The sequence below is a fragment of the Puma concolor genome, chromosome C1 (assembly GCF_028749965.1).
Source record: "Puma concolor isolate L17-30 chromosome C1, mPumCon1.1.hap2, whole genome shotgun sequence".
In the NCBI taxonomy this organism is placed as follows: domain Eukaryota; kingdom Metazoa; phylum Chordata; class Mammalia; order Carnivora; family Felidae; genus Puma; species Puma concolor.
This window is the reverse complement of record NC_141674.1, coordinates 101505006-101517156: the sequence shown is the minus strand read 5'-3', so window position 1 is coordinate 101517156 and position 12151 is coordinate 101505006. Positions and strand designations below refer to the sequence as shown.

Sequence of the window (12151 nt, the reverse complement as noted above, 5' to 3'; positions counted from 1 at the left end):
AATGCTAAGTGAAATAAGTCAATCAGAGAAAGACAAATACCATCTGATTTCACTTATATGTGGAATTTAAGAAACAAAACAGATGAACATAGGGGGAAAAAAAAGAGAGAAAGACAAGACAAGAAATAGACTGTTAACTTTAGTGAACAAACAGATGGTTACCAAAGGGAAGGGGGTAGGGCATGGGTGAAAGAGGTGATGAGGATTTAAAAAAAAGGAATAGGGGCACCTGGGTGGCGCAGTCGGTTAAGCGTCCGACTTCAGCCAGGTCACGATCTCGCGGTCCGTGAGTTCGAGCCCCGCGTCGGGCTCTGGGCTGATGGCTCAGAGCCTGGAGCCTGTTTCCGATTCTGTGTCTCCCTCTCTCTCTGCCCCTCCCCCGTTCATGCTCTGTCTCTCTCTGTCCCAAAAATAAATAAACGTTGAAAAAAATTTTTTTTTTAAAAAAAGGAATAAAATACTTAGAAATAAATTTAATAAGACAAGTATAAGACTTAAACACTGAAAACTACAAAATATCACTGAAGAAAATTAAAGAAAACTTAATAAATGGAAAAACATTACATACTAAATTTATGGAAGACTAAATCTTGTTAAGATGGCAGTACTCCCTACATTCCTCATCAACATCCCAGCTGCCTTTTTTGCAAAAATTGATAAGCTAAAATTCTTATGTAAATTTGAGGTACTCAGAATAACCAAGACAATCCTGAAAAAGAACGAAGTTAGATGACTGACACTTCCTGATTTTAAAACTTACTGCAAAGCTATAGTAATCAAGACAGTGTGGTTCTAGAAAAGGATAGGCATTGGGGCACCTGGGTGGCTCAGTCGGTGAAGCATCAGCCTTCTGCTCAGGTCATGATCTCACACTTTGTGGTTTTGAGCCCCGCATAGGACTCTGTGCTGACAGCTCAGAGCCTGGAGCCTGCTTCGGATTCTGTGTCTCCCTCACTCTCTGCCCCACCCCTGCTTGCACTTTGTTTCTCTCTCTCTCTTTCAAAAATAAAATAAAAACATTAAAAAAAATTTTAATAGAATAAGGATAGGCATATATATATCAATAGACTAGAACTAAGTATTTATCAACCTGTGGTCTATAATTTTTTTACAAGCATGCCAAGATAACTCAATGGGGGAAAGAATAGTCTTTCAACAAATGGTGAATAAAGTTGGACCTGTACCTCACTCTACACACAGAAATGAACTCAAAAGCAGCAAGGACTTAACTGTAAAAATGCAAATTATAGACCTCTTAGGAGAAAACATTGTGCAAATCTTAATATCCTTAAATTTGACAAGGGCATCTTAGATATGACACCAAAAGCCCAAGCTTTGTCAAAGTGAAAAAAAGTGTGTTTTAAAGGACACCACCCAGAAAGTGGAAAGACAACCTATAAAATGGAAGATATATTTGTAAATCATATATGATAATAGTCTAGTATCCAGAATATATAAAGAACTACTACAACTCAACAATGAAGACTAATAACCCAATTTTTTTAATGGGCAAGGATTTGAATAGACATTTCTCCAAAGAAGATATATACATGACAAATAAGCACATGAAAAGATGCTCAACATCATTAGTCTTCAGGGAATTGCAAAAATTCAACGATGAAATACCACTTCCCAACCACTAACATGACTAGACTACAAAAGACAGACAATAATAAGTGTTAGGGAGGATGCAGAGAAATTGGAACCCTCATGCACTGCTGGTAGGAATGCATAATGGTGCAATCCCTTTGGAAAACAGTTCCTCAAAAAGTTAAAAATAGAGTTATCATCTGACTCAACAATTCTACTCCCAGGTAGATATCCAAGGGAAATTAAAATGTAGGTCCACTCAAAAGCTTGTATACAGATGTTGATAGCATTGTGAATAACAGCAAGATTGTGAAAATAACATGTGTCCATCAACTCATAAGTAAACAAAATTTGATATATCTAGACAATGAAATATGATTCATCCATAAAAAAGAATGAGGTAGTGATACTGTGACATGGATGAGTCTTGAAAATATTATGCTAAGTGAAAGAAGGCCGACACAAAACGTGTCCTAGTGCATGCTTCCATTTGTATGAAATGTCTCAAATATTCAAGTTCATAGAGAGAGCAGTCCATAGCCACTGGTTTCCAGGAGCTAGGGGCAGGAGTGATGCAGAGTGACTGCTCGTGGTTGTCACGGTTTCTTTTCGGGATGGCGAAAATGCTCTTAAGTTACTGATAATGTTTGCACAAGTTTTTGGATAAACTAAAATCCACTGAGTGTATACTTTAAAAGGGTGAACTTATGGTATGTGAATTATGTGTCAAAAATGAGTCTATCTGAACCACACATCTTTACATGAAAGCTAATACTTAAGGACTGTGTCAGCCACCAGAGGAATGGGGACAATTAAAACCTCCTAAAAGCATTTGTCCCATAGCTTCTGACTCTCTTCGACTTACTTCTTGCCCAAGAACATGAAGGATTCCAGACATTTTGAGTAGAGGCAAGTGTGTTTATTTCAATTAAAATATATATTTTTTATTTTCTTATTAAATATCTTAAATAAGAAGATGCCAAAAGAAATATTAAAGTGAGTAGATAAATTATGAGGACACAGAAGAAATTATATCTTAATTATTCAGTTTGCCTCTTTTTTTTTTTTTAATTTTTTTTTCAACGTTTATTTATTTTTGGGACAGAGAGAGACAGAGCATGAACGGGGAAGGGGCAGAGAGAGAGGGAGACACAGAATTGGAAACAGGCTCCAGGCTCCGAGCCATCAGCCCAGAGCCCGACGCGGGGCTCGAACTCACGGACCGCGAGATCGTGACCTGGCTGAAGTCGGACGCTTAACCGACTGCGCCACCCAGGCGCCCCAGTTTGCCTCTTTATCAGGGAGGCCTTCCCAAAGCCAAAGTCCTCTCTTGGGTAATGTGTTTTTCCTGGAAACGAGAGTTTATGGCTAAGATCTATAGATAATTATTTCTCCTGAAATGATTTTCCAAATCCCTGAAATTTAACAAGACGCTTCTAAATAATTTCTCTCTTTCTGTTACCCTTCTAGGTGTTACCTCCCAACACAGGCTGCCTTCACATTGATCGGGATTGTTCAGCTATATATTGCCATGAACCAAGCAGTGATATATACCATCCTTTCCAAAAACGTGAGCAGCTAAGAGCTAGCAGGTACATCATGAAGCACACATCAGAGATTATCTGTGAGGTCCTGGATCCTGAGGGAAATACCTTTCAGGTAAAGTGCACCATTAGTGTGGAGTGAGAGGCTGGGGCTTTGTTTTTGAGATATTTCGACCAGAGAGCTTCCATTCAGCTTTATGCCTTAGCTGCCTTGGGATTAGTTATCCACTTGCTGCCAATACTTAGCATAAGCAGTAATGGATGCCAATATCTCTGCTTCTAAAGTGTACTTCCAAGGGTATAGAAAATCCTAACAGTTGGGATGGTATAAACGTTAAAGCCAAATAAAGAATTCGAACGGAAGGGGGGGAATACTACTAAACATTTAAAATAATGCCAATGAGAAAGAAATGATGTAAGAATGGTCTGTATCCAGGCTAAAGCGAGAGAACCAGTTTGTTTGACTAGGCGGGGAATCCGTGGTGCGCAATATCAATTAGGGAAGATTCTAGTAGGTGTGAAGATGGGGAGGTGGACAGGTGCTTAGCTGTTAGATGGTAGAGCTCTCTCTTCTGTTTTTCTGTCCTTCCACACCACAGCTATCCTCTTATAGCGAGGCCAGAAACTGGCAAACCATGGCCACTTGTCTATATAGACCCTTGAGAGAAAAATGACTTTCATATTTTTAAATGGTTGGCAAAAAGTCAAAAGGAGATGAATATTTCATGACACATAAAAATCACAGGAAATTCAAATCTCAGTGTCATTATACAGTTTTATTGGAACACAGCCACGCTTATTTGTTCACACATTGTCTATGGCTGCCTTTGCATATAATGGCAGAATTGAGTAGTTGCAACAGACATTGTATGGCCTACAGTTCCTAAACTATTTACTTTCTGGCCCTTGACAGAAATGGTTTGCCAGCCCCTGCTCCAAGCGTTTCTCCTTGTTTTCACTCCTCACCCAAGACGGTGTATCAGCTAGTACGTGGTGTAGTGATTTTCCAGATTTGGAGCCATAGCACAGAGTCCCCAGCTTTGGTTTGGTACGCAGACTAGCCCTGATCCAGCTTGTTTTTTTCTGTGCTAAATGAGTCTTTCCAGCGTGAGTTCAGGCTGCTAACAGATTTTCATTTGTAGTGAATTGAAATTGAACCTTATAGGCCTGAGCCCTCTAGGCTTTAAACACATGGGACATTCAGGCCAAACGTTCTTCTAGGCACTGATACTCTTCTTGAACATCCCCTCCAGTGATCTTTTAGCCTGAACTACATCTCTTCCTGGAGAGACCCACACCAGATCTAAACAGTAGTGATGGCTAGAACATTTCTTCTCACGCTAAATCTGTTTCCCTTTCTAGTCTATTCATGAATCCCAATTCCACACTTGCAACCACAGAATATGAACTTCTCCCACACTGCCACTTTCTTAATATTTCAAGACAACTCTCAGATGGGTAGCCTCTCCTCAATGGTTAAATCCCCGGTTCTGTGAACCAATGCTCAGATAAGATTTTGAGTCCCTTGCGATCCTACTCACCTTACTCTGAGTATATTCCAGTTTGTCTTCATAGTCTAGGTGTGGTCTGTAAGTAGAGATGTTTTTGCTCTTATTAATGCCAACTGGACTTAGTGTGTATTACCTTGGAGATAAATATCTCTGGTTTTCTGGATATACCAACAGATCGCATGCTTTCTCAAATGAGAAATGTAAGCTTTATGACATTTCTTTTCTTTAGTTGATTATATACTTTGTCCCATAGGTAATGGCTGATGGTACTGTATCAACTATGCTATGTGAAAACAATTTGGTAGATGATCCAAATGAAAAAACTGAAGGCTATGATAGTTTATCATCTACTCACGTTTATAAGAATCATCCGCAAATCTATGGTGAACATGTACCCAGGTAATATGATAAAAATAATACCATGACCTTTATTTTAAATGTTACGTTTCAGGAGCATTTTAACTGAACACTTCACGCGATTCAATTTTATTGCGTCAAATAGGTTTTTTGTCATTTATGCTGATGGATCAGGAGCGGAACTTCTTCGAGACAGTGACATAGAAGAATACCTATCCTTGGCACACGGGGAATCAACTACTGTAGTTCTCCAGGAGCCAATACAAGAACAGCCAGGTAGGGAATCCAGAATGTCTGGAAGTCATTGTGTCTCCTTACCAGCATCCAGCCCCCTTATTCAGTCCACCCCCACGTCATCTCTACTTTCTCCCTTTTTCTCCCTTTTCAACTCTACTTGCCACATCGCCATGTCAACCTGTTTATACAGCTACTTATGCTCACTCCAAGCTTTATCTGGGCATCGACGTATGTAAACTGTATATAAGCCCCTCTCCTACCTGTAAGCAGATCTGAATTGAATCGGAGTTTAGGTACGGTAGGCATGTATCTGTGATCCTATTTATGTGTTCCTTTCATCTGGCTAGGGGAAAAAAAAACAAAGAAAAGTGAGATATCACTTGTAAGTTTTTTTTTTGAAGGTGTTGCCTTGATGAACTTAATATATTAAGAAAAGAAAATACGTTTGATGTGTGAGTTAGAAAGTCAGCCTGAAATATAAGATAAGTTATATATATAATTATATTTATTGTGTATTTATACTGTTCTCATCAATTTCAAAGAAATCAGTGTGTGGCTAAGGGTTCGAGATACATATTGCATTAAGAAAGCATCATCGGTGTATGTTATATGTGCATTTAAACATAGATATAAACGTGCATATTATCTGTGAATGAAACCAATGGGTTGTGCTTAGGTTTATGTTTCGTCTTTTCTCTGGTGGTATATACTTTGCACTCATTTATGAATATGCCTGCATCTGCGCACTTATATCTTTTAGTGTATCAATGCATGTGTGCGTGATAAAATAAACTTTGTTCTTTGTGAATATGGGGAGTGGGGTGCTCTGATTGGTTGTGCAAGGCTTCATCACAAATTCCTCTGTTAGTTATTTAGCATCTAGTAACCCAGCATGTGCCAAACACACTGGCTGGGTGTTAGGAATACAGTGTGAGCTAAGACAGCGTGGACCCTGCTTTCATAGTGCTTAGAGTTTAATGAGAGGATAGGCATTAATTATATAGTCACACAATAACTGTGATTGTGTGATTATAAATTGGGGTAAGGTCTGTGAAGGAAAGGAATATGGTTCTATGAGAGCATTAACAGAGGAACCTGCTGTAGTCTACAAGGCTTCCCTGAAGACACTGGCACCAAGAGCTGGTGGATAAGTAGCAGTTAATTAAAATAGGAGGGAGAGCCTTCTTGGAAGAGACAGTACAAAGCAGAAAGCAAAAAGCCTTGGAGAACCGGGAGGAAAATGCTGAAGTGGCCAGGGCACAGAAGGAGGGGGTAGTGCAAGTTAAGGCAGGGTGAGAAAACACCGAGGACTCGGGTTTGTCCTGTGAACAGTGGGAAGTCAAAGAAGAGTTTAAACCATGGACTAACATAATCAGTCACTCTGACCGCTGGCGGGAGGTTCACTCGCAGAGTAGAGCTGGGTAGAAAAGCTAGTTGTTGCTCTAGCCCAGAACAGCATCTCTCAGAGGCAGATGATCCAAGGTAGGTCAGTGGGTAAGCTCAAGTGAACCGACAGGACTTGGTTGTGGTTTTTGAAGAATAGTAAGGTGTCAATGAATAATTCCAGGTGATCTAAACCCAGTCTCTAGGTGTTACAGTGGCCAAAAGCCTTACTTTACTTGTTAGATTGTAAGCTTCTTAAGCATAATCACTATGTCTCACTTATCAAAAAGCTCGCTGAATTTAGTGAAAACCTATTGAATTCTCAGAATGTATTTGATAGAGAAATGATCCACTGATAACTCTCTTTGAACCAGGTGCCCTGAGCATCACTGTCCTTCGCCCTTTCTGTGAAGCATCACCATGGCTAATGAAGAAAGAATTAGATACAATTGTTCCTCCGAATCTCCAGTCAAGGTCATGGGAGATGTTTCCCTCAGTGGAGGTATAAATTTTTTCTGCTGCAAAGTCACTACACTATTGCACATCTATTTCATCAATGGATTGGAGTCTCCAGTCTTCTCCCTTATATTCGTATATTTTCATTCTTACATAAACTGTTAATGGGCTCGGGAGTTTTATATTTGAAGACTTTTAACATTTGTAGATTTTGGAGAAATACACCTGACTAGCTTTATTTCTTTTAGCCTGTGTTGCAGGCTCAAACGTCTTCCTATAGTATGGAAATATCCACTCTAAGTAACACGTGTTATACCTCTCCTATCATGGAATTACTGATACTATGCAATACAGAAAGCTTTCCTTCTCTCATTTCTTATTTGTTAGTTTTAACACCCAACTTCAGGTCTCCTTTTTTGCCTAATTTACTAATGCACGAACGGAAGCACGTAAGAATGATGTGAAGGACTATACAAAGGATACGCAACTACAATGATAAAAAGTAAACGTTGTGATTATGTCAGATTAGAGAAGCTCCATTGAAAGTCTTTTTAAAGAATGGAAGAAAAGGTCTTAGAGATCTTGAGCAAGAATCATGAAGTCCTATACCTTGCAAGACTTGACACTTCATTTTGCAAGCCATTTGTGTAATAGGCCCAGTATATTGTTAGATGATAAATTATTAGATCAATGAGGACATTGATAATATGATCAGAGAGACATTCAAGTGTTAGGTGGGGAGGACAACGTTTTTTGGTTTATGATGATTTTGGTTCCCCTGCACAACCTTGTAATAGCAAGGGCACAGACAATGAACACTTAAGGTAACAAAGACCTCTGAGTCCTATTTTGTAATTTGGCGGCTATAACCAACACAATGAGTGAAAAGCATCTGAATTCTAGTCCTGAGTCTACCAATTATTAATGTGGGATAGGGGACAAGCCACACTGGACCTCTACTTCCATATCTGAAAAATAGAAAGGCCACACCAAATGACTCACTAAGGCTATATCCAGGTTGAAAGTAGTGCTTCATGACAAATAACATGCCACATCTGAGCTTAATGAAAGAAGTTTATTCTCTTTCTCTGCAACTCCTATGGCTCTGGCCTTCTATGCCCAGTCACAGTGGCCCAGCCCAGGCAAGCCCCTCAGGGTTATCACTGACCAGGCATCAGACCAGGCAGTTTACAATGGAGCAGTTTACAATAGCAGTTTACATCAGGCACGCTACAGGACGTAGGGCATCAAAGCACACTACTCCTGAAAATCAATTACAAGGGTAACATAAAGCTGTGAGTCTAATCCGAGGCAGAACATATGTACCCCAAGAGACCCTGGGAAGACTCTGGAGGCATGCTTAATCTAGAGTGAGCTCAGAGACCACTCAGATCTATGGGATGACTTTTCTCTCTCAAAGAATCTCTCTAAGGTCAACATGAACATGAAACCAGAAAGTGAAAGCCTGATTATTCCAGATGTCTTGGGCTGCTTGTGGGTAAAAAGCAACAGTGCATTTATGCATTTTTCATAAGCTAGGCTACATTTCCATGATGCGACATTGCTTACTACTCTCCAAATGCTATCCAGTGGGACAGCACTGGATAATGCTACAGGATTTTAATATATCCAAGTTCCTGGTAACGCATATGAAGAGGAAAGCGTGCCCAGTTCTCTTACCAATTTCCCTTCTATTTGAGAAACATTTTGGGAGTAGGGACCGTATGTTTTTGACCACCGTATTCCCTAACGAGTGGTTCCTAGCATCGTGTCTACATAATAAGGACTCAGTTAAAAAAAAAAAAAAAGCGAAAACATTCTGATTTTTTTGGTGGTTGTTTTGCTTCATTTTGTTAACAGAAGAAGACTCCTGGACCTCCATTTGGCACTCAGATTTGGAAGGGCCTTGACATTGGGTCCAAACAGCTAGCAAGTGCGCCGGCCCCTATACTCAAGAGCCCCAGTGTTCTACAGATGCGCCAGTTCACCCAGCACGAGGTCATAAAAGAGGAGGTGAAGCAAAAGCTGCAGATTTCCCTTAAGGTAATGGAATCCGGGTCACCCGACCCAGAGGAATCAGCAACAGGGCAATCATTCCTCTTGGTTTCCTGAGGAATCTGAAATTATGTCACTGTACCAATATTTATCTAATGCGACAAAGGAATGTCAATTTTCCAGAGGGTAGGAGGTTGAGAAGTAGAAAATACTCAATGGTTCCCAGAAGGTATAGGAAGTATTGAGACCCTAACGCACTGAAAAGATAGGTAACTTTTATATACGATTACTATATAGTGTCCTCCTTCTCTCTTACTGTATGGGGAACTGGCTTTGTGACCTCTGGAAAAAAAAGTACAGCTGCTTATTAATCTGCTACTTGTCCATGGAAGAAAAGGATTGTTGGTTTTCGGAAATGGTCTAAGAATTTGTAAATATATAGTTAATTGTGCACATCGTACCTATAGCATCTTACTGTCTAGTTTGTCAACTGTCTCTGAATGGGATTATATTTGTTTTGTTTATGGTTATATACCCAGCACCTGGCATACAGCGGGGGACGATTTATTTATGAAAATAGATGTTTATGGAAAAAGTAAAGTGTATTTCTCTTGGAAGCCAAGGCATAGACTAAGCCTAAACTTACATTCATAGACAGGATCATAAAGACTACCCTTGGAAGGGCTCTAGAAACCATCTAACCCAAGTCCGTACATTTTATTGATGAGGACACCGGAGCACAGAGCTAGCTGTCTCTGTGGCATCTCCATATAGTTCTAAGATCTTGTGGCCCTCAAGCTTTGTTTTTGGACATTTCAGGTCTTTGCTCATTAATGTAATCAAGGAAAAGGTTTTCCAGATTGCTCGACCAGTAACTGGTTTGTTGAGCACTGGGAACTTACATACTCTTACCTTTTCAGTAGTATTTCAAGTTGATGTTCACTGTTTTGGTGTTTCTGCCTCATTTCTGTTTTTTATTGATTTATTTTATTCCGCTGACTTAGGATTATATAAACCATATTCTAAAGAAAGAAGATGAACTACAGGAAATGACGGTTAAGGATTCCAGAACCGAGGAGGAAAGAGGCAATGCTGCAGATCTCCTCAAGCTCGTCATGGTGAGAAGGAAATGTTTTCAGTACCAATGTTTTCACTGTTGTTTCAATATCAGGTGCTTCAAGACAAAATATTACACCTCATAGCTGTTTCTGCCACTTCCATGGAACATTCGCCTTCCCTCCCTATAATTTCTTATTTCTGGGGAAAATCTGATTCCTCATGGATTGAATTTTCCAAAAGCTTCTTAGGCCCTTCCTTAAACTGTATATAATTCTGAAGGCTCTTAAATAAAAGTTTATACTGTCTTCAGAGAAAATGATGTTTATTGGAATGTGGAATGAATTAGTGAATGAAGGAGGAAGGAGGAAGAAAAAGGAATTTCTACAACTTGAAATGACTTGCATTTTTAAAAATTCTGTCGTGTGGAAGGAATGACTACAAAAAATCAAATACATTTTGTACTGGCATTAAAAAACGAATTCATTTGATAGTAATTTTCCATGAAGAATGCTGTAAAACCAAGTGAATTTGTATGTAATATAATCATCATCATTAAGGAATTCTATCTTCATTTCAGTCGTTCCCTAAAATGGAAGAAACTACAAAAAGTCATGTAACTGAAGGTAACTACATATTTTTCTGCAAAATATTTAAAAATCTTAAATATCCTTCTCAGTCATTCCTTTGAGAGCAAAGTACCATGTATATATATATATTTCTGTTGTCATATTGGCCATGTTGTATTATAATTACTTATTTATGTATTTTTTCAGCCTACATTGTGAAACATGGCTGCATCTAATTTATCTTTAACTTTCATTTGTTGAATGAAAACAGTTGACATTTGACTTTTATGTTAACCTCAGCATGTATTTCCAACATACCTAAGACAGAAGGGGGAAACAACCAACCAGTCAACGCTCTCCCCCAACACACACACACACACACACACACACACACACACACAGAACTTTTGAGCAACTACACAGTTACCACCAAAACCTTGCACTATTTTACACTGAATATATAGCTCAAGCAGTCTACCCTTGGAAAATATCCTCATTCAAAGCATATTTATTTGGAGAATATATAGCCCCAGCGAACTTAGTTATATGATTTCATAGTTCACAGCAGACAAGCAGGGAAGCATTTGGTGGTTTGGGCTTTTCTTTTCCTTTTCTATTTTGGTTGTATTACAAAGGTCAGAAACTGGCAGCCATAGGCTTCATTTAGCCCACAGATGTGTTTTATGTGTCCCCCACAGGGTTGGCTTACACAGTTATTTTTAGCTGATTTTCCATCTCTTGAAATGTGACATTACCGCATGGTGACATTTGGCTGAAGATGATTAAAGCTGCCCCTTTAGAATGACCACAAACAGAAGAATCTGTTACAGCCCATCGCTGCCACTCTGTTGTCTCTCTTTTATCTGGGCAGCCCATTAAGTTATGGTTGTCAGATTTAGCAAATAAAAATACAGAAGGCTCAGTTACATTTGAATTTCAGGTACACAATAAGTAATCTTTCAGTATAAGTTCTATTGAATGTTCTATTTGGGACATACTTATACCAAAAAACTATTTGTTGTCCATCTGGAGTTCAAAGTTAACTGGATGCCCTATACTTTATCCGGTAACTGTAAGTGGCAGCATTTGAATTTGTGGTCTCTGGTCTGAGGGGTACAATCACCATCGAGGTAAATGTGCAGGTTGCCTAATAATGAAGAACAAACTAAACATATTTTCAAACATATAAACAAACCAACAAACAAACAGGGTCTTGCATAGTTACAGCCACAATATTAGTGGTGGTGATTTTAAGTCAATGCTCCCCAAACTATTTCCTGAAACACTAGTCTATGAAATGGCTGCACCAAAAATGAATTTTATGATAAAGTAAGTTTGGATAATGCTGCATATTTCCTTATTTTTTAGAGAGCCACAGTGTATGCTGAGTCCTACAGTAACAAAACATATTTAACCTTGTATAAATCAGTATTTCCCAAGCTCAGATAGAACA

At 39.1% G+C, this 12151-nt stretch overlaps 1 protein-coding gene across 1 annotated transcript in view; it reads left to right on the top strand.

Annotated features, from left to right (window-relative positions):
* SPAG17 (sperm associated antigen 17) overlaps window positions 1-12151 on the top strand; it is a 236047-nt gene that overhangs the window by 176024 nt on the left and 47872 nt on the right. The window contains exons 34-40 of the mRNA XM_086717947.1: window positions 3061-3249; window positions 4899-5044; window positions 5148-5278; window positions 6997-7124; window positions 8939-9121; window positions 10078-10191; window positions 10710-10755. Of these exons, the coding sequence (XP_086574073.1) occupies window positions 3061-3249; window positions 4899-5044; window positions 5148-5278; window positions 6997-7124; window positions 8939-9121; window positions 10078-10191; window positions 10710-10755 (937 nt within the window). The remainder of the gene's footprint in view (window positions 1-3060; window positions 3250-4898; window positions 5045-5147; window positions 5279-6996; window positions 7125-8938; window positions 9122-10077; window positions 10192-10709; window positions 10756-12151) is intronic.